At 42.5% G+C, this 25,992-nt stretch overlaps 1 protein-coding gene across 7 annotated transcripts in view; it reads left to right on the top strand.

Annotated features, from left to right (window-relative positions):
• The window catches only part of ZBTB38 (zinc finger and BTB domain containing 38), a 48,376-nt gene extending 23,658 nt beyond the window's left edge, over positions 1–24,718 (top strand). For all 7 annotated transcript variants that reach the window (XM_044292388.1, XM_044292383.1, XM_044292385.1 and 4 more), the window contains exon 2: positions 16,070–24,718. In XM_044292388.1, the coding sequence (XP_044148323.1) occupies positions 16,090–19,857 (3,768 nt within the window). In that variant the 5' untranslated portion in view covers positions 16,070–16,089 and the 3' untranslated portion in view covers positions 19,858–24,718. The remainder of the gene's footprint in view (positions 1–16,069) is intronic.
• The last annotated feature ends 1,274 nt before the right edge of the window (positions 24,719–25,992 follow it).

Genomic DNA, 25,992 nt, shown 5'->3' with positions numbered 1-25,992 from the left:
GTGGCATTCCATACATTGCCCTATGCACATTGGATATATCATGGAGAATGCATGCTGGGCAGATGTTATAATATAATGGGGGTTGTAGTTCTCCCCCATCAGCCAGGCCTTCCTTATTGTATGCAGTCAGGAAGTGTGGCATGAGCTGGCACTGCCCGTCTTTGGGCCTCTGCATTAACCGTTGCCAGTCTGCTGCTGGTGCCAGCATTCGCCGTCTTAACCTGTTCATTTTCGTACAGAAGTTTCTGATTTCTTCTCTGCTGATGTGTATGGCTTCAGCCTCGGTCTAGTGAAAGCCCTTCCTTTATAGGCAGCGTCATGTGTGAATCTAGTTCAAGTGCGACGGGTCCCAGGATGTAGAATTGTCCATCCACCTAGAATTTTTGAGAGGACACTGCTATAACATAATAGATGAGTATTACGGTTTCTGCCCCCCACTGATCCGGTTCTGATGCTTCTCAGGTCCTATACACTGGGGATACACTGCGATCTTGGGTGCGACAGGTGTCGCAGGGCAGCCATAGAACTGAATGAGGTCGCAGTGCAACATAAAAGTTTACCGCCACCCTAGAATGACAAAAAAAGGGTTTGATTATTTTTATTTTGAGATTCTAGGGTTGCATCAAACTTGTGAGTCGTACTGCAAGCCTATTCAGTTCTATGGCTACAATGCAATCCTTGGTCCTGTTGTAGCCGCACCCTTACCGATCAGGCCTCGTTCACACTTCAGTGAATCACAGACTTTTGCTGTCCGTTTTCTCCACGGACAGCACACATGGCCTTTGATTTTATTATGTTTGTTCGCACACCGGTGGTTTTCCATTGATCGTGGTTCAGTGGAGATGTGCACCGCTTTGGTCCGGGACGTGGATGAAACACTCCCATTGAAATCTGTGGGTCCATGAAAAACCACTGACACAACACGGGTGGCATCCATGCTCTGTCAGTGGTTTTCCATGGATGGTTGGTAGTAGCAGGGCCGGTGCAAGGATTTTTGCCAACACAAGCGAAGCTACATTTTGGCGCCCCCCCCCCCCCCCCCCCCGCTTCTCCTCTCTGTGGTTCGGGTATCTTCTCTCTGCTCCAGACAATGGCTGGTTTAAGGACCATATTTTTTGCCCTCCAAGACACACCTAGGTTTTAGAGGAGGATAATAAGAAAAAAATATTTTCCATTACACCTCAGGTCAGACCAGCAATCAGACCCCCAATGTTAATCAGACCTCAGATCAGCCCCCAATGTCAGCCATCAGACCCCCATGTCACATTTCTCCCCCTCCATGTTACATTTTTCCGCCCTCCCCAGGGTGCGCCCTAAGGCGGCCGCTTGGTCTGCCTTATGGTAGCACCGGCCCTGGGTAGTAGATAATCTGGAAATTAATTTTCAGCTGAGCAGAGTCCATGGAATCCGCATGATGAACACACGGACCAAACACGAAACACGAGTGGATTTTCCACAGACATCATTCCAGCTCCAACAACGACTTGTTAACAAGGACATGTGACTGCAGCAGCCATTCGCTGGCCACAGCAGTGATGTGTCAACACGACTGAGGTCAACACGTTATCATTAGAGTAGTAGGAAGAACAGAGGCAGGCGGAGAACCCGGGAAGTGTCAGGACGAGAGCGGTAGGTTATTAGTACAGAGTGCGTTAGGGTCCTCATTAGGGATGAGCGAAGTGAGCTTTGGATCAAAGATCCGAAGTCACTTTGCTCCAAAATTCGTTTTAAAGGGTTTCTATCACCAGATTTAACCCTATTAAGCTAGCTGACATTAGCGATGTGCTACTTTTATCTATGCCCCCGTTATGCCAGAAATCTAACTTTTATAATATGCTAATTAGCCTCTAGGAGAGGGGGGGGGCATTGTTCCTGGTCCTAGAGGCTCCGTTCTCCCACCTTTGTCGCCGTTCCTCCAAGAGGCTCCTAGAGGCTAATTAGCATATAATAAAAGTTATATTTTTGGCATAACGGGGGCATAGATAAAAGTCGGATTAGGCTAGTTAGGTTTAGCACATCGCTAATGTCAGCTAGCTTAATAGGGTTAATTCTGGTTACAGAATCCCTTTAATGCTGTACGGAGATCCGTCTCCGTAGAGCATTAAAATGTATGGTCTCAGGCGAGGCAAATTAAGTTTTATCAAAGTCTTGTGAGACTTCAGATAATAACTTCGGGATTTCATTCTTGAACTTGAAAACTATTTTTAAACCTGGTTCCGAAGTTGGCTGCATTACAGAGGTACCAATCGGTACCGAAGCTGACTGCGGCTACCTCTTTTAAAATGGTTTTCAAGTTCAATAATCAAATCCCAAAGTTGTTATGCTGATAATTCACTTTGCCTCGCCGGAGTGCATACATTTAAATGCTGCACGGAGACGGATCTCCGTACAACATTAAAACGAATTTTGGAGTGAAGCGACTTCAGATCTTGGATCCAAAGCTCACTTCGCTCATCCCTAGTCCTCATACACAAATTTGGTTCAGGCCTTTTTTGACCAGTAATGCACAGGTGTTTTTTGCCACCTGCAGTTTTTTGTGGTGTTTCCTCTGCCATTTTTTGCACACAGTAAAGGGCTAATTCAGACATGCTGTCCGCAAAAATGCGGATCCGTTTTTTTGCGGATTAGATGCTGTACCATTCACTTCCATGGGGCCCTTTTCTTCCATTGCATGGCTCAGCAAAAAAATGAAACATGTCCTATACCTGTCCGTGAAATACAGGACATGGCCCTATTGAAGTCTATGGATCAGCAAAAAAACGGAATGCAATCAGTTTTTTTGCAGATATGCTGAACTGTTCGCAAAAAAAAAACAGAACGCATTTTTGCGGACAGCATACGGCCATCTGAATATTATGGCAGAAAAAAGTAGCAAATTATGATGCAAATTTTATCATATGCGTCAGTAAATCATAGTTCAAATCTATGCAAGCCCATAGCTAATGTAGGTTTAAATATCTGGTGCACGGACTGAATGGAGATGTCCCAAATTTATTAAGAGGCCTGTGCCAACATACTTTAAACTAGATATATCTGTAAAGAATAAATCAAGGCAACTGGACGTACTGTAGATTTCTTGAAAACGTTTCACTCGTTCTTCCAACGAGCTTTCTCAATTCTGAGTGACTGTACAAAAATTCTGGGAATAAATATGTAACTGAATCCACATCTGGTAATTATACCGAGCATTGGGTCAAAGGTGTTGATTCCATTATCCTAATTGGAGTCAGTAGGTGATAAAGACTTCCCAGAAAAAGGTGTTAAGGTTAATTACTGTGACGAACGAATTGGATTCGTACATAGCGGTATGAACCGATTCGCTCATCATTAGTAGGTTCGCATGTGGTGTAAGTGTTGTGGATTTGCTTCTGTTGATTTTGTTTGCTCTGTACAGTAGCACTGAAGTCGGTAACATTTTCAGAAATGTTATTCACACTCTGTGGTAAAAGACAGTAAAGCCTGTCACATAAAATGACTTGCTGCGCGCCGCAGCCTGTTAGTTTATGCTGCCGGGTTTACCTACAGCTTTCAACAGTTGCTAAAGACTTGCTGTGATTTCTTGTAGCAATACCACCAGGAAAAAACAGCCCAAATCGGGCGGTTTTTGCAGTAGTGATTTTAAAAAAGACCCGCTGCTGCATTTCGCCACGGGAACGCTAAATACATGAGGCATGGTGAGGCAGATTCTGTCAGCGTAGTAACAACAGCTTTCTAGTGTAAATACAATGAAAAAGATGTCGCTCAGCACATGCAACTGTGTGGAGCTTCAGAGCTGTGCCAAGCATGACTCATTTATCAAAGGTTTCATGTACTTTTGGAAAACAAAGCAAGGTCAGGCCTGTACCGTGAGAGGTTCATTGACTGCGACACGCAGTGCACTGGAGAAGAGACTCATGAATTGTTCATAAGGCTCCCCAGTATTAATGAGTCTTCTTCGGTCTTCTCTATGTTGTTACAGTGGGATGCAAAAGTTTGGGCAACCTTGTTAATCGTCATGATTTTCCTGTATAAATCGTTGGTTGTTACGATAAAAAATGTCAGTTAAATATATCATACAGGAGACACACAGTGATTTTTGAGAAGTGAAATGAAGTTTATTGGATTTACAGAAAGTGTGCTATAATTGTTTAAACACAATTAGGCAGGTGCATAAATTTGGGCACTGTTGTCATTTTATTGATTTCAAAACCTTTAGAACTAATTATTGGAACTCAAATTGGCTTGGTAAGCTCAGTGACCCCTGACCTACATACACAGGTGAATCCAATTATGAGAAAGAGTATTTAAGGGGGTCAATTGTAAGTTTCCCTCCTCTTTTAATTTTCTCTGAAGAGTAGCAATATGGGGGCCTCAAAACAACTCTCAAATGACCTGAAGACAAAGATTCTTCACCATCATGGTTTAGGGGAAGGATACAGAAAGCTGTCTCAGAGACTTCAGCTGTCTGTTTCCACAGTTAGGAACATATTGAGGAAATGGAAGACCACAGGCTCAGTTCAAGTTAAGGCTCGAAGTGGCAGACCAAGAAAAATCTCGGATAGACAGAAGCGACGAATGGTGAGACCAGTCAGAGTCAACCCACAGACCAGCTCCAAAGACCTACAACATCATCGCCGGGGCTGGATCTTTCAACAAGACAACGACCCTAAACACTGCTCAAAATCTTCTAAGGCATTTATGCAGAGGAACAAGTACAATGTTCTGGAATGGCCACCTCAGTCCCTAGACCTGAATATAATTGAAAATCTGCGGTGTGACTTAAAGAGAGCTTTCCATGCTCGGAAGCCATCAAACCTGAATGAACTGAAGATGTTTTGTAAAGAGGAATGGTCCAAAATACCTTCAACCAGAATCCAGACTCTCATTGGAACCTACAGGAAGCGTTTAGAGGCTGTGATTTCTGCAAAAGGAGGATCTACTAAATATTGATTTCATTTCTTTTTTGTGGTGCCCAAATTTATGCACCTGCCTAATTTTGTTTAAACAATTATAGCACGCTTTCTGTAAATCCAATAAACTTCATTTCACTTCTCAAATATCACTGTGTGTGTCTCCTATATGATATATTAAACTGACATTTTTTATCGTAACAACCAACGATTTATACAGGAAAATCATGACGATTAACAAGGTTGCCCAAACTTTCGCATCCCACTGTATCTTGAAGGAAAATGAGTTCATGCAGAACAGATGATGGGGCTTTAAACATAGCAGTGGGCTCCATAGCCGGTGGATGATTACCGCATTGTACAGGTGCGCCATAATAAATTTCCTATTGAGCCTTGTCTCAGACAGGGCTTAATAGGAACACAGAAATTTTACCATGGACTGCAGCCGTAAACCATTGCAGTCTATAGAAAAAGGTCCCTTTCACCCGCACTTAATCCTGACTAGAGTTGTTGCGATACCAAATTTTTGATTCGGTTTCGATACCATGAAAAAGTATTGCTATACTCGATACCATTTGATACCACGCGAAAAAAAATAAACCAAAAAAGCCACGTGCATTCCGCATTTTAAAAAATGGCGAATCACGCAGTTTTTTTTTTTTTTTTCTGTACCGGCGTTCACCACCTAGATTTTTTTTTATATTTTAATAGTTTGGATTTTTCTGACGTGGCGATATGTAATATGTTTATTATTTATATATTTTATATGTGAAATTTGGAAAAGGGGGTGATTTATACTTCATATTTTGGTGGGGGTTTTTTACTTTTTTTTTTTACACTTTTTATTTAATAACTATTTCCCCCCTTAGGGGCTAGAACCTGGGATCTTTCATCTCTTGTCCTATTCAGCCTGATAGATCTCTATCAGGGATCAGGGTGAATAGAACTTCACACTGTCCCTGCTGCTCTGTGCTTTGTGCACACAGCATCAGGTATGTTACCATGGCAGCCAGGGCTTCTGTAGCGTCCTAGCTGCCATGGTAACCGATCGGAGCCCCAGGCTTACACAGCTGGGGCTCCGATCAGAAGCTGCCACTGCACCACCAATGAGGGGGAGGGGAGAGGACCCTGTGGCCACTGCCACCAATGATTTTAATACTGGGGGGTTAAGGGGGGGCACACTGCACCACCAATGATAATTACCCCTTTATACAGGAGGCGGGTACTGGCAGATCAGCGGCAGTTAACCCCTTAGGCGCCACACCCGAGGGGTTAACTGCCGCTGATCGCAGCTCCCTGTCAGGGGCAGGGTGCCGGCAATGCAATTCTGCTGCCAGCACCCGCCTCCTGTATTGTGTTAAAGACTGACTACTTTTCCTGGGTCGAGACTAAGTATCAGGCTACACAGAGCGGCGCCCAGCGATGTCACAGCACTCACCATTATTCCTGGGCGCCGCTCCGTTCGCCCGCAGTGCCTCATTACTGTCTCCTCTCCTGCTCCACATGCTGATTACTATCAGAGCGATGGGGAGGAGACATGAGCTTCACTAGTGGGCGTTCCTTCTCCCTGGCTGTAGCGCTGTCCAATCGCAGAGCAAGGAGAAGGAACGCCCACTAGTGAAGCTGATGTCTCCTCCACATCGCTCCGATAGTAATCAGCAGCATGTAGAGCAGGAGAGGAGACAGTAATGGGGCACTGCGGGCGAACGGAGCGGCTGTGTGGGAATAGTCCTATCATTGGTGGCGCAGTGCGACCGCCCCTCTCTTCTCATTGGTGGCAGCGGCAGCAGCACAGGGGGGAGGGAGGAGGAGGACAGCTTCCTTCTCCCCGTGTTGCTGAGAGAACATGAGCGCGCCAATAGCAGCGCGCTCATGTTCAGAGATACTAGACTGCGCAGAAGCGCAGCCCAGTATCGAAAAACGGAAATCCCGGTATCGTATCGATACCGGGACAAAAGTATTGATTGGGTATCGAAATTTCGATACCTGCAACAACCCTACCTCCTACCACAAAATATTGATTGAGGCCTGCGAGATACCTGCTTCAACAAAATGCTGATTAAGTGAATTCATATACCTGCTTCCACAAAATACTGATAGAGGTCTGTGATATACCTGCTTCCACAAAATAATGATTAAGGGGATTTATATACTTGCTTCCACCAAATATTGATTGAGGCCTGTGAGATACCTGCTTCCACAAAATACTGATTAAGGGGATTGATATACAGTACAGACCAAAAGTTTGGACACACCTTCTCATTCAAAGAGTTTTCTTTATTTTTTTTCTGCATGCACAGTTTTTGCAGATTAGATGCAGATCCATTTCAATGGGGCCACAAAAAATGCAGACAGAACACTGCATGCTGTCCGCATCCATATGTCCGCTTGCCCGTCCCTGAAAAAAATAGAACATGTCCCCCAATCTTGCATATCAACATTTGGTTTGATGCTGGTAAGTGACTGGCCACAAGGTCACTGACCCAGTAATGTGACACATGGGGGACATGCACGGCTGCAGTCAGTCATTGGCTGCAGGAAACACGTGACCCACGTCAAATCGGATGTTGACATATTGAGATCGCAGCAGGGCAGTACCAGCAGGGGACCGAAGGGGGTGGCACCCAAGGGCGGGGAGCAGGTAAGCATGCTTCCTTCCTCAAGTCAGGCAGAAAGACCCCAAGAGGTGAACAATCCGTTTACGAATATTAATAATATAATTTAAGTTAAAGGGGTTGTCCAGTCAGATTAAACATTGTTTTAATGATTTTGAAATTGAAATGAATTTAATTATGACAGCTGCCCGATGTCTTGATATCAGCCCTGGTCCAGCTTGTTCTTTGCTCTCTTTAGCATAAAACTGTGGTCCTATACCACAGGAAAAACTATGAGCATGACTTTTTACACGTTTTTTTCTTTACCAAAAATTCACTGCAAATCCAAGATAAAACCATGATCTATAGAGCTAACAGATACCTAGATACCAAAGAAGCCTTAGGGTGGTTTCACACTAGCGTTAGGGATTCCGTTACGGCTTTCCGTTATAACATGGTTAGAACGGAATCCATAGGACGGATCCGTTATTCTGGCCATAGACTCGTATTATGACAGAATGCAAAACGGAAGTCTTTAAAAGCCATTCCGTTTGCTCTCCGTCCTAATAGAAGTCTATGGGAAAGCATAACTGATCCGCCTAAGTCTCATTATGCAAGACGGAAAACAAAGTCCTGTCCTGCTCTTTCCGTTTTGCATTCCGTCATAATACAAGTCTGAGGCCAGAAGAACGGATTCGTCCTTCCGTCTTATGGATTTCGTTATTTTCCGTTATAACCATGTTATAATGGAAAGCCATAACGGAATCCCTAACGCTAGTGTGAACCCACCCTTAGGCCCCATGCACACGGCCGTTGTTCACAGCCGTGTGCGGGCCGTGGAACCGCGGCCTGGATCCCTTCCTGTGAGCTGGAGCGCACGGCGTCACTGGTTGCTATGACGCCGTGCGCCCCCTGCTGCCGGCACAGTACAGTAATACACTGGTATAGATCATACCAGTGTATTACTGTATAGCGGCGGCAGCAGGGGGCGCACGGCGTCATAGCAACCAGTGACGCCGTGCGCTCCAGCTCACAGGAAGGGATCCAGGCCGCGGTTCCACGGCCCGCACACGGCTGTGAACAACGGCCGTGTGCATGGGGCCTTATTGTGTGTTTTTTTTCTTGATTTTTTTTGTTGTTTAATTAAGTAGAAGCAAATAAGTAAAACCCTTGTGCGATCATTGTCATATTTTCACTTCGAGAAATCTTGCATAGCGCTGAGAAGATTTCTGAACCGTCACTGAGACACCTACGAAGGCCAATAAAAACATGTATTGTCAGTCCTGTGAATCCCTAGGGCTCCAGGAGCCTCTGATAGCATCCAGTGCTATAGCAGTGACGGGACAATGATATCATTGTACAGTGCACCATTTCCGAGAGTCCCATTGCACCATATCTACATTGCATTGATATACCAGTTATGAGCAGCAGACTGTTCATATGGCCTGACCCTATGCGTTGGATCTTTTTGATCAGTTCATATCATGTGCCGTCAGTCCATATACAGTACATTTGTCTGCATTTCTGATGTTATGCTGTTTGCTTTTGCTATACTGTATATTTTTCAAACTATGAACCAGCCAATAGTTGTAAAAAATGTCCCGGTAGTGCAATTTATTTTAGTCTATTTTTTTGTCGTTCCAAATTAGTAGATTTTATTTCGTCTTGATTGAAACGATTTCTATTTCTCAAATTCACCCTGGAAAAGCACCTAAAGTGTTGACTAGGAACATTTACAATTCTGTAGCTGTAATTCTGCAAATGGTTGCTACCCTAAGTCCCAGTAGTGTACAATACGGGAACTTGTCACCTAGTTAACTAAACCAGTAGCATGTCGCTATGCAGCTGGGTTTAGGGGACCAAACCTGCCCATATCAAACCTATCTGTCCCTGCGTAAGAAGGTACAAAATATTCAAACTTACAAGGAGAAAAGTTTGGGAAGCTCTGGCACACTGTGTATCTGAAGCATTGCGCATGCGCCCAGTGCTACTGGAGAAGAGTCCTAGACTCTTCTCATAGTTACTTTGAATTATTTTGTTTTCCAGGCGTTAGAGGGGTTGATACAAGCAGTTTAGGGACCCTAAACCCCAGCTGCATAACAGCCTGCTGGTGGTTTAGTTTCCCTTTTATATGTGTCTTAAGATAAACAAAATTTATAAAAAATGAAACAAATATAAATACATTTTTACCCCAAAATACAAGCGTTTACCTCTCTGAACCAATCTGTACCAGCATTGGAGATTCTGCCTGGCACAGATACATTTAGTGTCAAATGCACTAATACACACGTAGACAAAATAGTTGGTTCCCTTCCATTAAAGAAAGAAAAACCCACAATGGTCACTGAAAAAACTTGAAACTGCCAAAAGTATTAATAAATAAAAAAGTTACTGAAATTCAACTAATGAAAATCAGACAATGCTTTTGAATTGTGGTTCACTAGAATAATTTATAAAACAAATGAATGAAAATGGCCTGGATAAAAACGATGTTACCCTTAACGTAATATTCTGTTGCACAACCTTTTGAGGCTGTCACTGTAATCAAGTGATTTCTGTGACTTCTGCACCCGTCCACAGGTATTTTGACCCACTCCTGCTCCAGCTGTCTCAGGTTTGAAGCTGATGTGACTTGCCAAAAAAGCTCCAGTTTTGTCTCATCTGTCAAAAGGACATTCTCCCAGAAGCTTTGTGGGTTGTCAATATGCATTTTGTCAATTTTGGTTCCAGTTGTTTTCAACAGCGGTTTCCCTCCTCGTTCGTCTTCCATTAAGTCCACTTTGGCTAAGACAGTGACGGATGGTAAGATCTGACACTGATGTACCTTGACCTTGAAATTCACCACTAATCTCTTTGGAAGTTGTTCTGGGCTCTTTGGTTACCATTCGTATTATCTGTCTCTTCAATTTGTCATCAATTTTCCTCCTGCGGCCACGTCCAGGGAGGTTGGCTACAGTCCCGTAGACCTTAAACATCTTAATAATATGCGCAATTGTAGTAACAGGAAGATCAAACTGTTTGGAGATGGTCTTATAACCTTTACCTTTAACAACTCTCTCCTTAGCTTTTTTTGGTCCATGTTTAGTGTGGTACCCATCATGATACCAAACAGCACAGTAACTACTGACTGATTACAAGTTTGAAGACACCTGTTATGCTAAATACTGGACACACTTTAGTTTAACATGTCCCTATAGTCAAATTATTTTCAGTCTTTTCTAGGAGTACATGCCAGTTTCATAGATTTTTGTGGGATTTTCATTCTTTAAAGGGGTTTTGCCATCACATACAATGAGGGCAGGGTATGCCCCCATTGTCTGATAGGTGTGGGTCCCACCTCTGGGACCCGCACCTACAACGAGAACGGAGCGGGGAAATGAACGGAGGGTGCACTGCGTATGCGCAGCTGCCCTCCATTTATTTATATGGGGCCACTGAAAATAGCCGAGCGCTGGCTCGGCTATTTCCGGCTGCCCCATAGAAATAAATGGGAGCAGGGGCCGCACGTGCGCGGTGCGCTTCCATTCACTTCTATGGGAGCAGCGCTTGGTGGTGGACGGATCCCGGGAAATACGGGGTCCTCCAGCCACAGCGCTCCCCGCTCCGTTCTTTTTGTAGGTGCGGGTCCCAGAGGTGGGGCATATCCTAGCATGTGATGGGAACACCCCTTAAATGGAACGGTATCAACAATTTGGGCCATGTATATCCATATTACAGGGAACAAGGTAAAAAAAAAGAGCAACACTTCAAATATTTGTTTTTGAGTGGAGTAAATTTACCATAATTTACACCAAAAAAACAGCATAAGTTGTAACTGAAGTCTGTGTCAGCAGATAGCCGGCATATATTGTACGCCAACAGCACAGTTTGAGACAAATTTCTCAAAAGGCCTGCACCTATTTAATGAGCTTTCAGAGAGTTCTTTAGGCTCCATTCACACGTCCGTGGTGTGTTGCGGACCCGCAAATTGCGGCTCCGCAACACACCCGCCGGGCACCCCTATAGAAATGCCTATTCTTGTCCGCACGCTGCGGACAAGAATAGGACATGTTCTATCTTTTGCGGAGCTGCGGACCTGAAGATCGTGTGCTGTCCGCATCCATTCCGTCCCCATAGAAAATGAATGGGTCCGCACCTGTTCCGCAAAATTGCGGAACGAATGCGGACCCATTTGCGGACGTGTGAATTGAGCCTTACTGATGACCTGTCTTCTGGATAGGTCATCAGTATCTGATCGGTGGGGGTCTGACATCCAAGCCCCCCGCCTATAAGCTATTTGAGAAGGCAGCGATGCTTGCAGTAGTTCCACGGTCTTCTCCAGCTTTTCCTAGGCCATGTGATGTCACGTTCATTGCTCACATGGCCTAAGCACAGCTCAACCCCATAGAAGTGAATGAGACTGAGCTGCTAACAAGCACAGCCGCTATACAATGTACAGTGCTGTGCTTGGTGAGCTGAGAGAAGGTCCCTGCACTACTGCGAGCACCGCGGCCTTCTCAGCAGCTGATTGGCGGGGGCCCCTGGTGCCAGACCCCTTTCAATCAGATACTGAAGACCTACCCAGAGGATAGGTCATCAGTAAAAAAAAAAAAACCCTTGGAAAACCCCATTAAAGGGCTTCTGTCAGCCCACTAAAGCGTTTTTTTTTTTGGTTAATAATAATCCCTACACTGCGAGCTCCCTATACATAAGCTAAATATTCATTTTGGTTCTGTAGATTTTGTTAAAAAGCAAGTTTTATAATATGTAAATTACCTTGCTACCAGCAAGTAGGGCGGCTACTTGCTGGTAGCAGCCGCATCCTCCTCTCATAATGACGCCCCCTCCGCTGTGTGATTGACAGGGCCAGGGAACGGGATCGTTCTCTGCTGGCCCTGTTTGAATTCAAAATATCGCGCCTGCGCCGTACCTGTCTTTAATCGGCGCAGGCGCACTGAGAGGCGGCCGCTCTCAAACAGGGCCAGCAGAGAACGATCCCGTTCCCTGGCCCTGTCACTCACACAGCGGAGGGGGCGTCATTAGCAGCGGAGGATGCGGCTGCTACCAGCAAGTAGCCGCCCTACTTGTGGGCTGACAGAAGCCCTTTAATAAATTTAGCACATCTCACTCCTAGAGGCCTCTTATTTAGGGTACATTCACACAACCGTATTATTTTTTCTGCGTCCGATCCGCATCCGTTCCGCATTTCGTGGAATAGAAGCGGACCCATTCATTCCTATGGGTGAATAAAATGTGCGGACAACATTCAGTATGTTGTCCGCATCCGTGTGTCCGCATTTCTATTCCGCCACAAAAATATGAAGAATGTCCGACTATTGTCCGTACAGATTGGTCCGCAGCCCCATTCAAGTCAATGGATCCGCAAATTGCGGATGACATACGGAATGGTTTCTGTATGTCATCCGTTTTTTGTGGATCCGTTTCCATATTTTTGAAGGCCTTAATAATTATATATTTTTTCTCTCTCTTTTTTTTCTTCCGTTTTTTGCGGACCGTAAAAAACTGAAGACATACGGAAGTCATTTGTCCGCAAAATGCGGACACACGGTTACGTTATTTGCGGACCGCAACTCGGAAAAGGATTACACACAGTCGTGTGAATGTCCCCTTAGACTGGGGTATAAAATAAAATAGTAAATGTGACGACATATATCAATAAGACCTCTTACACACGAACATATTTTCTTTCCGTGTCCATTCCGTATTTTTTGCGGACCGTATACGGAACCATTCACTTCATGGGGTCCGCAAAAAAACCAGAAGTTACTCCATGTGCATTCCGTTTCCGTATTTCCGTTCCGCAAAAAAAATAGAACATGTCCTATTATTGTCCACATTACGGGCAAGGATAGTACTGTTCTATTAGGGGCCAGCTGTTCCGTTCCGCAAAATACGGAATGCACACGGATGTCATCCGTATTTTCTTGCGCACCGCAAAATATATACGGTTAAGTGCACGAGCCCTAAAAAAGAGCTAAATATGACGATACTAAAAAAATCAAAAATAAAAAAAATCTGTTTAACCAAAACATGATATTTAACCTTAGGCATCAAGTGCCTCTTTTTATGCCACTCTCGGCACTTTTCCAAAAGGGGGTGTGGTAATGGTGAGTAAGGGGTGTGGCCAATGCCCCGAGACTAATTTATCTTCAGTTCCACCAGTTTTCTAGAGAAAATGAAGCCAGAAAATCTATGGCAGCTAGATTTCTGTTTAGGCGCACAAACTGTAAGAGGATGCACCTAATTTATGACCAGACCTTTACCTCTTCATAAGTTAGGCGCATCCTCCAGCAGCACGGAGGATATGAAGACAGAAAGTGCCAATCTTGATAAATCTCCCTCTTAATGTCATGAAAGGTTTTAGATGGGGTTCTGTCTTATGTAACTTAGAACTTAAAGGGGTTGTCTAACTTCAGTAAATGGCATTTATCATGTAGAGAAAGTTCATACAAACCACTTACTAATATATTGTTATTATCCATATTACCTACTGTGTCCTTCTCCCAGACCATGTAGATTGTAAGCCTCACGGGCAGGGCCCTCTCTCCTTCTGTACCACTTTGTAACTCATCCTGTTTATGATTATTGCAATTGTCTATATTATGTATGTGCACCCCTTATCATATGTACAGCGCTATGGAATGAATGGCGCTTTAATAATAAATAATAATATTGCTTCCTTTGCTGGCTGGATTAATTTTTCCATCACATTATACACTGCTTGTTTTTATGGCTACGACCACCCTGCATTCCATAAGTGGTGGTCGTGCTTGCACACTATAGGCAAAAGCGCCAGCCTCTCTTGTGGCCGGGACCATGGGAGCGCATATAGGCTAGTGCCTTTTCCTATATTGTGCAAGCACGACCACCACTGATGGATTGCAGGGTGGTCTGTAACCATGGAAACGAGCAGTGTATAATGTGATGGAAAAATGAATCCAGCTAGCAAAGGAAGCAATATGGACAATCACAATACATTAGTAAGTGCCTTGTATTAACTTTGTCTGCATGTTAAATGTTATTTGCTGAAGTGAGAGAACCCCGTTAAAGGAGTTATCCCATGATTAATGTAAAAAATAAGCATACATCATATAGTACATGACAATGTCTTTAACAATATTATAACCAGCCCTGTACCTCACATGGATCCCGAGATCTTCCCATTCATCACTTCAACTGTTCTGCTAGATTTATTTCAAGCGGTCACTTATGGGGTGTGTCCCTTCTGCTGCAGCTGGTGGCAGTTGAAGAATGGAAGTGAGCATGTGCTTCCGTCTCAGTGAGTGGGACAGAGATATTAGAAAAAGAGCAAACAGCAGGTGGCGCTATACAGATGGATTTCATTTAAAAAAAAAACCTGTCGAATATTTTTCGTGGGACAACCCATTTAACTCTTTCTGGACTTCCGCCGTACATGTAAAAGACCGCTCTTTAAAGATTGCATCCGTTCGCGGGCACCATAACCGCCAGGTTGCTGTTGTTTTACACAGCAGAGGTTAATGTCTGCGATTGGCGGTAATGCTGATTACAGGCATTTAACCCCTTAAATTTGACCATGACATCTGGGAGCACTAGAACTAGAAACCATGCACTTTCCGGCCCGGGCCACCTTCCTCTGGCTGGGATCAGTGAAGGTGGCCTGTACTAGAAATAGGCCTGAGACCGTACAAGGTTTCTAGACCGATTACTAGTATATTCTAATGCAGGCCTGCAGGTGGCAGCACTGCATTGGAATATTCAGTATTCTGTAATGGATATTCATTACAGAATACAAGATGCAGTTTAATGATCGTATATTATAGTCACCTAGGGTAAAATAAAATAAAAATATATAAAAATTCAAATCACCACTTTTTTTCCTAGAATAAAAAATAAACAATAGCAAATTTTAACAGCATGGCCAGCGCCACGTCTAAAAATGCCAATTAAAATGTATCCCATATGGCAAATGGCATAACAGGAAATAAAAAATCTGAATGGTGTCAATAAAAACTGCGGATCATCCCGCCAAAAATGAGCCCTCATAAAGCTCTGTAGTCATAACTATAAAAAAGTTACGTGGGTCAGAATATATCGATGAAAAGAAAAAAATTATTTTCCCAATATTTTTTTTTTCCAGTATTTAAACACAAGAAAAGCTTTTTAAAAATGTGATATTGCTGTTATCGTACAGACCCAGAGAATGAAGGGCACAGGTCAGTTTAACCCATAAAACTGTTGTGGAATTGCATTGTTTTCCAATTCCACATTGTTTGGAATTTTTTTCCAGCTTCCCACTACATTATATGCAAAAGTAAATGGTGCCATTGAAAAGCACCACATGTCCCACAAATAACAAGCCCTCATATGGCTATGTGAACGGAAAAATAAAAAAATATGGTTTCTGGAAGGCAGGAAGTGAAAAATGAAAATGCAAAAACAGAAAATCGCATGGTTCTGAAGGGTGCTGCAGCTTTGTAGGGTATGGCTGTTTTTTTTGCAAATGAACATTTCACTTACGTACAAATGAAACAACCCCCTCAGTATGTTGACATGTCTTTAGTCATTTTTATGGAAACTAAATATATTTTGTTTCTGTCTTCTCAGATTTCCATGCCTAAGTCAGAATGTGCACTTCCGAAGACCTAGCAGATTGTCTTCACGGAGAGAGTCTTCTCTGCAGTCTAAATGATCAGCGCATGCAAGGATTCTTGTGTGATGTCACCATCGTGGTTGAGGACACCAAATTCAAGGCTCATAGGAATATACTGGCAGCCTCAAGTCTGTATTTTAGGAATCAGTTCCGGAGCCAGAGCATCTTAATACAAGGACATGTCTTGGAACTAACAGATTTTAAAGCCGACACGTTTACAGAGATACTGAATTTTATTTACAGCTCAAAGATTGCAGTAAAGAAAAAGGATATGCTTAGCGATCTTGCAGATGCAGGTAAAAAACTGGGAATAACATTTTTAGAAAATATTAAAACTTCCAAAAAATGTTTGTCTGTCACATGCTCAACAGAAACTGAGGGAACATTACCGCCCGCGAATTATCGAGGAGAGAATGGTATGAAATCAGAAACTGTAGATAAAAAAGGAGATGACCCTGCAGTTGCTAGTGGACCAAGAATAACCAATGCATTTTCCATTCTGGAAACTGAAGTCAATGGATTTTCTCCTCTTGACTTGAGAGCAAATTTTAAGAAGACTAACGGCCCTTCTGAAGGAGAGAATGATAAAAGTAACTGTGATAATGGTGTCTGCAGCGATGGCGAGCCTGTTAATACCTTGGCTGAGCATTCCTATGCAGTGTCTCCTGGGGATGCTCCATATAAGAGAGACTCTGTGTTTGATCACAGCAAAAAGCTTAATCATGTAGGGGATGGTGAAAGCACCACACCATGTACAGTTCCTGGTATCCAAGAACCGTCATCTACTGGCAATATGCCTGTGATAGAACCTCAGCGTTTTATGCCCCAAACCATAGTCCAGAGCAGTGCTACAACAAATAATGTTAGCTGCTCAACAGACCAAACAACCAACCCTTCTCATTTCTATAGCCAAAGGGAAAATGAAAGCCTCCAACTGCCACTTCCACCAAGTAACCCACCTGTCCCTCAGTCTTTCCGTGAAAATGCACTTTATCGACTTCCTAAAAGGCCTCATGAGACATTTAGCTGCAAGAATTGCAGCAAAGAATTTGCACATTTCAAACGCTTACAGAGACATGAACAAATCTGTTTCAAAGTGGTTCATACAGAAAAAGATATGAGGTTTCACAGCAGCCATTCACAGGTTACATCAGCTGATGGAGCCTCGGACCAGAACGGCCTTCCGCATGGCTCTTCAATGGCAACGGACCATTTTGTGAAGATAGTAGATGGTAAAATATTCTATGTTTGCATTGTGTGCAAGAGAAATTATGTCACCCTTTCAAGTCTTCGACGTCATTCAAATGTCCACTCCTGGAGGAAATCTTATCCTTGCCATTATTGCAGCAAAGTTTTTGCCTTAGCAGAATATCGAACTAAACATGAAATTTGGCATACAGGGGATCGACGGTATCAGTGCATATTCTGCCTGGAAACGTTTATGACTTATTACATCCTTAAAAATCATCAAAAATCTTCTCATGGAATTGATCCAAGGTTAGGTGTGAGCAGTAAAGCAAACAATAGAGGCCTGAAATCTAGCATCTATCCCTACAAACTATATCGACTTTTGCCAATGAAGTGTAAAAGGGCTTCCTTGAATAGCTCTAGAAATGACTCCACAGAACAGCCTGGAATCCACTTCCAAGGACAGAATTCATTTAACATGGCCACTGTTGTTCAAAATCCAATGATCTCTCAGCCGTTTGCTTTGGAAAACCAGGAAAGCTTTGCTTGTACACTAGACCCAGCATCACAAAATGCTGCAACCACAAACCAGGATTCTTGGTCATTTAACATAATACAGTGTGATAAAAATGCTAATGTTTTACCTGCCCTGAATTTGAGCTCTTCCAGTGAAGTTTTAGACTCCATGCCGAAAGAATGTGACAGTGAAGCCTGTTCTTCTTATACTGATAGTCAAAGTATTCCTTCTGTTATCAACACTAGCAAGTCGGCACCTTCTGTGATTATGCACAGCAGTAGGGTATCGTCTGTGATAATGCATGGAAATGCTGTGACCGGAGGTACAGCCACAAATGGAATTGGATGGAAACAGAGTAGAACCATTGTATCACCAGAAAGAGAAGATACTCATCAGGGAAATAATGTTGAAGCTACACAGACAAAGTCCACAAGTCAGGAAGAGCAACCAGAAAAGAGCAGGGCAAGAGAATCTCACCAGGATAGGCAAGAATACATACAACCTGCCACTTCATATAAAAAGAACAAAAGCGTAATTCAGGAAGGAAATAAAACAGAAACGTACATAGCAAAACCAGCGTTACCTGGAACTCTTGTAAACAGTGGCATTGCGCCTCTTTGCCAGATCACAGTCAAAATTGGAAGTGAAGCTTTGGTGAAAAGACAAATCTCTGGTTCATCACTGTTTTTTAGGAAAAACGGAAGACCAAGGCATTCTGAGCCCAAACCAGAGAAAGTAAGGCAAGAATCGGATGAAGACAAGAAAGAGAGGAGCTCCATTCGACTCCGTAAATCAGAATGTATTCAGATGGAAGAGATGTGTGATGACGCTAGTGACCAGGATGTGTCTGACAAACCATGGCGACCTTACTATAACTACAAACCTAAAAAGAAATCTAAGCACTTTAAGAAATTCAGAAAACTTAAGAAAAAGAAAAAACACAGCCGACCTAGATTTGTCGAGGAGGATATCAGCGAAGAAGAGAAGGATGTTGAAGTGGACATTAAATGTTCTTCTAGAGATGCTGAAGATCAAGAAGATAGAGAGGAGAAACCTCTGGAGACTGAAGATTACAAAGACCATGAGAAAACGGATAGGGTGGAGGAAATGGCTGCAGCACAGTGGCAACTGGACAGCAAACCGTTTTTTTGTGAACTGTGTCAAAAATCTTTTCGGAATCTTTCAACATTAAAAGTGCACATGCGATGCCACACGGGGGAGAAGCCCTATCCTTGTAAGACCTGTGGAAAGTGCTTCTCCTTCCCAGGGAATTTAAACAAACATGAACGCATCCACCAGACTGTAAAGAGCTTCACGTGTCAGTACTGCAACAAGTCTTTTATGTTACATGAAACTCTGAAGAAGCACGAGAGGATTCACACTAGGGAAAAAACATATGACTGTCAGTTTTGCTCCCAGCAGTTCCTATATCTTTGTACAAAAAATAACCATGAGCAAAAACATTTAGCAGAACAGAGCGTCAAAGGCTTTGTTTGTTTCCATTGTTCTAAAGTCTGCAAAACCGCTGCAGCTCTTGGGATGCACCAAAAAAAGCACTATCTTAAGGGTCTAAAGCATAAAGAGCATAAAGACTTTTCACCTTCTACAGGCGACATAGGAAGCTGGTGTAATGTTGCCAGTACTACTAACAAAGAATCCAATATTGTCAGAGAAAGAAGTTCCCTGAATGTGCCTGAAAGTTTTCCCCCTTCCTTTGATGACTGCGAGGCTCCGTTGTTGTCTTTTAACAACAGTGTTACAGAAGTAATCCCCCAGAATGTTAATGCTGCAAGTCTCGTGGAGAATGTAAATGAAATTGGAGAAAGCGATAGCCATTTCATGACTCCAGCGCCACCTCCGACTGGATTAAACAGCAGCGTGCTGATCGAGGCCCCGAGAGGCTGGAAGCACTGGAAAACAAGACAGTACAACTTAGAGGAAAGCATGAACTCTGATCATTCGTCTTTGAAAGAGAGTACTAAGACTTTCACCGAATTAAAGACAATGACTAGTTTTGAGACTCCATTTGTCCCGTAAAAAACCGAGACGGGATACGGCAAACTGTTTTGTTAACCCCCTTGCTGCCACAGGGCAACCGCAGGTCCCATTGCAGCAAAAATGGTTAAACTAGTCAAAAGTTAATAAAAAGTTTAGTGTTAATAAGTGTTAATTTCCTCAGCTGTACATCCAAGCACCAGTCCTGTGTAGAAAAAAAAAAAATGCTTATAATGTGTTTTTGAGAGCAGGTAACACCTTCTGTGCAGATGATAGTATAATATACGTTTATTAAAGCAGCAGTCGATGGTGGGAATTTATGCATTCTGATTTCAGAAAGTCACAGAATAGGATTCAATAGGTTCAATAATTTTGCAACATTTTGCATATTTTGACACCACTCCAGTTTTGGAAAGTGAATGTGGATAGCCTGTCGAAGTCGCAATAATTGTCACACTCTTAAGACAGAAGTGTTAGACTTGAAGGGGCTGTGCAGCTAGTAATATTGATCACCCATCATTAGGATAGGTCATCAATATCTGATTGGTGGGGGTCTTACTCCCAGCACCCCTGCTGATCAGCTATTTGAAGAGGAGGCGGTGCTTCATGGGACACTGCTTCCTCTTCCCCATTACACTGCTCGTCATCTCGCTTGCAGCAGCGGCGCAGTGTAATTACAAATGCTTGTTACATACAAGTGAACGGAACAAGCACTTGTAATTACACTAGTGCCGCCGAAATTTCCCAAGACGACGCGCAGTGTAAATTTGAAGAGGTAGCGCTAGCACAAGCGCCGCCTCCTTCAAACAGCTGATTGGCGAGGGTGCTGGGAGTTGGCCCTCCATTGATCAGATTGATCCTGAGGATAGGTAATCAATATTACTGGCTGCACAGCCCCTTTAAAGTTTCACCACATCATGCAACATTAGACGAATCGGGCACAGTTTACAGCAACACAGTCTCCTGGGACACTGTTTTCAAATATTCCCCTCATGATAAATCTCCCCCCAATGTGTTTTTCTACATACATGTTGGGGGTTCAGCACAGCCCATAGAAATTCTCTTACCGTTCACTGTACACCAGATTGGGGGTTTCCATCTTCCCCATAAATGTAAAAATGATGTGACGTTTAGCACCTGACAGCACTTTCCTGTAATGGTATGACAGCTGACCGTCCGATGTTGTAGTGCCGTTATCTATAGGCTACAACTGTGTGGACTGCCTCTTTTAATACCATATATTATGCTACATTTAGTAGAAACTGTACAGTATATTTTCTATTGTATTTAGTGTATTATTTAGGAAATAGCTCACTGCAGCCGGGACAAAAGAAAAAAAACGATGTGTATCTTCAAAATCTGAATCACACATAATATGTTATAGTGAATTATACTGTTAACACAAAATAACTATTTGTCATCATTTCTCTAAAAACTGCGTTCTTTAGACTTTAACATTCTTCAGTGTTGTACTGGTCGTTGGCGCATGAGCGACATTTATCATCTATGCACGGGATAGGTGATCGGTGGGGGTCTAACTGCTTGGACCCTTACCTATCACGAGATTGGGGGTCGTTGGTCGTGCATGCACACTATGTTCAGTCTATTGGACTGACAGAGATAGCCTAGTACAGCACTCATTTGTCTTCATCAGCCCTATAAACAGTATATGTTGTAGTAGTGTGCATGCATGACTATTGCTTTGCACACATGGCCCCCCCCCATTCTTGTGATTGGTGGGGATCCCGGGAGTCAGACCTCCAGCGATCAGAGAGTTATCATTATCCAGCAGATAAGTGATAAATGTTGTTTGTGAGCCAACCCCTTTAATAATTTTTTATTTTTTTTTGGCTTTTTTTTTTTTCTAAGATTGTGCCTGAAAGAACCGGAAAGAATGGAAGATAATTTTATCTATGCAACCAAAGGATATTTCTTTTTCATTGCATTTTTTGTGTTAAATTTGCCATATGCCTAAGTATTTTTTGCACATTTCAGCAAATCCTAAAATCCCATGGCCTGTTGTGTATCAGTCTTGGCTTCCTTCAGGCTATTATAACAGTCTCCAGTCTATTTGGGTTGGCGATTTCCCTTCCCATTTTCCCCGCAGTCATGGGGTTCCTTGTTTCTAAAAGCAGGGAGATGAAGTAAGTGAGCTGGGACTGTGGACTTACACTTAACCCCATGTCGGCAAAAAAGACTTGGAGGGTAGTGAGAGCTTAAATATTCAGGTAAAACCAATTTCTCCCTGTTTTTTTTTTTTTTTTTAAATCAAACCATTTTTATTGACTTTTATAGTTAGAAATAACAGTACAACAAGTACAATACAATGCCTCCCCTGAAACCCCTTCCACCCTCCCCTCCCTCTTCCATGCAGTGTCCTCCCCCACCCCAGCAGACACAATTTCTCCATGTTTGACTGGGTACCAGTCATGTTGAACCCGCTTTCCAATCTGCAGGCAGCATGTTATAGATTAGGAGGAGCTGAGCAAATTAATGTATAGTTTTGTAGAATATTCAGTGTACGGTATTTTATTCAGTGAAATCCCTAATAGCGCTGGGTCTATGAGTCTAGTCTAGTGGATGGTCCTACTCACTGATTGACTACCCTATATGTATACTCTTGCAAGGCAGACTGTGATGCATTCAGTGACTCTCTTGACCAGATTTATGAGCCCAAATTGATTTATTCATTCATTATTTAAATTAATGAATTATTATTTAAAGGCTATGGGGCACATTTTTTTATGTACGATTGCATTTTATTCATTTTGGGCTAAAGTCATTTTTTCAATTAGTCTTTACTAAAAAGAATCTGCAGTTTTTGTTCTACAAAGTAGCTTCAGTCTATCTGCAGAGGATCTTACTTTCAGTTTCTCAGTGAACCTGTGAGGTTGCTGCTGTAATGGCTGGATGTATAGCCCTTATCTCTGAACTCCTGACAGATCTTAAACACTCATTTTCATTCATATTCTTATCAGTCTTATAAGAATTTAGCTATAATGTGTGTTTATGACCTGTCAGAGATCTGGTGAGCGCTGCAGCTTCCCAAAACAGCTGATTGGCGAGGGTGCTGGGACTTGCTGATGGGATATTGATGACCTATGCTGTGGATAGGTCATCAATATTATTTCCCGGATAACCCCTTTAACCCTTTATAATAAAAAGTGCTGACATTTTTTAATAAAGACCAATTGAAAAAATATTTTCAGCCCAAAATTGCCCCCATGGTGTTCATAGCCTTTACGTCTTATGCATATTGTCATATTATGGCTCTTTACTACCTCTGAGTTGTATGGAGCCATAATACAAGAATTTGTATAGAGGAATATAGATTATTTCTTCTAGGGGATATCTGAAATATGGTTCTGCTGTTTGCTTGAGGTTTTGTATCCAATCTGTTACTACAAAACGGTATATCAATCTGCCCCTCCAGCGCTATAACATGATGCACACAGATAAGACAGTATGTTCAGCGTGATGGGTTTTCGTTAAAAAAGGTTATGGGATTTAGGCCACTTTCCCATTGTCAGTATTTGGTCAGTATTTTTTATCACTATTTGTAAAGCCAAAACTCGGAGCAGGTCCAAAAGACAGAGGCACAAATCTTTTCTTGATACTTTGCAGGTTCCAGTCTTGGTTTTGGCTTGCAAATGCTAATGCCAAATACTGACTGGTCTTATAATTCAGTATCTTGAGTTCTAACTTTATTAAAGATATGATGGCATATTTATTGCCTATTTATGGTTTCTCAGAGCCACAAAATATATTCCATGTTAACTTTATTTGCCCCACACCATAGAACATTCAGGGAACCTATTTTTGTATTTGACAACTAAGCGCACACTTCGAGGAAACTTCATTTAACAAACCCTAGAGCATTGCCTTTTTATTATTGTTATCTAAAATTTACTAATTTGCTTAATTATGGTAAATTATGGCAATACCATGACTTGCATGGGACCTCAATGTTTCCCTATGGGGGAGTCACACATCAAACACAAGATTTCCAACATGCACTCCTTCTGATCAAAGCAAAAAAATTCTTAGGCTAGTTTCACACTAGTCCTAAACAGTTCCGGCAGGCTGTTCCGGTAGAGGAACCACCTACTGGAGTTCACCACATTTGGCATAGCTGGAAACAGGCTGAAAGCAGCGTTTTTTTGTCCGGCTGAGTCCTGCACTAATGCCGGAAACAGGCCGGATCCCTGCCGAGTCCCATTATAGACAATGGGCTCTGACAGGGAAAGGTAGTATCCTGCTATGCCAGATGCAATGAACTCTACGGGAACAGGCTGCTGGAATAGTTTAGCATTAGTGTGAAACTAGCCGTAGTTGCACCTGAGTTACAGTAACCGTGTGGTTTTATACTGGCTAGGGCTCCACAGTAACATTTGGTCACTTGCAGACCATGGTAAAATTGCAGCATTAGTATGATTCGTGCACAACCTCAGTGTTTCCCTATGGAGTAAGTCACAAGGCAAACACAAATTCTGACCATGGAACCCTTGTGACCACTGCAAATTGCCTGCAACCTTTCTCTTATCGTGATCATGCCCGAGTCTTGTGATTTTACAGTGACCTGCAGGTGAACAAATCCCACCCTGGAGCCCTAAACTAAAAATATCTGCTTTCTACTTGCATATCCAACAGGACAAGACAGGAAAATAATTGACCATGGGATTGGAACATTCTCAAAATATCAACCACTATGAAACTACCGCACTAGAAAGTACTCCGTTGAGCACTGCAAATCATTTTTAGGCAACAGTAAAATGTCATGACCATTACAGTTATAATATAAAATGTTATTTTAATTTGTTTGTATTCTTCTATGTGTTTTCTGCATTTTGTCCTGTTTTATTATGTCTTAATTTCTCATAAAAAAGACTAAACAGTAGTGTAATTTCTTAGAGCTTTATTTTTCCTAGTCAGTTTTAAATCTGAAAAAAAATGCTAAAAGTTTATGTTAAACTAGACCTGCCACCTTGACATTTTTATTTTTCCTTAAAGGGATTACTATGATTTTTAGCTGATATAGTAGTTGCTTACCTCATATACCTCTTCTCCATGCTATTTTTTCAGTTTGGACTCTAGTACTGACCCATGTAAACCAATCTCTCTGGTTTGTTTCCATTCTATATGTAGCACTTCCTGTTCATGTATCCAACCATACCCATGATGCACTTCTCATTTCTCTGCCACAGCTCCAGCACCACCCATAACAACACCCAGCTAGTTTATAGCTCCTCCCACCGCTAGATACCCTCCCATCACTGACACGCCCATGAACATAACATCACAGGAAATAAGATAGAGCTGCATGGACATGGTCATGTGACCACAGCCCAAAACAGGAGACAGGAGCAATAAAGGTAAAAGAAATACATTACAAAATTACAGCTCTCTTCATAAATGGCTTCTCATTACTAAGCCTCACTCAACTTAGTCTATGTGCAGCAGTTACCTGATAATTTCCTTTTTTCTCACTTTTGGGTTACTAATCTATAACTAATAATAATTCTGCCATTTCAATACTGAAAATCAACTTTCCATGCACTGAGGATAATATACAAAAACAAAACAACCAAAGGGGATCCTCATGCCCAAGCTAACATTAGCATATACAATCCATATTGCGGCAATAGTACGAGGATCAACCTGTAAACAATCACGAGTACCAACTCCCATGAAAATACAAAACCTATAAAAGAAACAAAGCTGACTACCTACTATTATCAATTATCATAAATACTTTATTAATTACAAAACATGATATATATCACGGACATAATCATTAAAAGCCAAGTGGACAGAAAGAACACCATCCTGAATGAACACAGGGTACAGGCAACATTATCATGAATTGACGTATAGGTGAGTAATAAATTAATTTGTATATAAATAAATAGTATCACAAAGGTAGGTCATGAATCATACCACACTGTATGTTATGGGGAGCCACAGGTGAAGAGAATAATAACTACCGGTCCAGAGAGAGGATCCAAAAAATAATCACCCCCCTCTACCCATACAACCTGAGCAGCATAGAGAAAAAGTAAGGGAGAACCTACCAAGACAAGTGCTGTGTGTCAACCAACAAGGATGGCGTTACCTCAACGCGCGTTTCGGCATGCCTTCGTCACTAAGTGAAAGGTGCCTGGCTTACCAGCGACAGAC

Source organism: Bufo gargarizans, chromosome 4 (assembly GCF_014858855.1).
Source record: "Bufo gargarizans isolate SCDJY-AF-19 chromosome 4, ASM1485885v1, whole genome shotgun sequence".
NCBI lineage: Eukaryota > Metazoa > Chordata > Amphibia > Anura > Bufonidae > Bufo > Bufo gargarizans.
The sequence above is the reverse complement of the archived record's forward strand: the minus strand, read 5'-3'. Positions and strand labels throughout refer to the sequence as shown.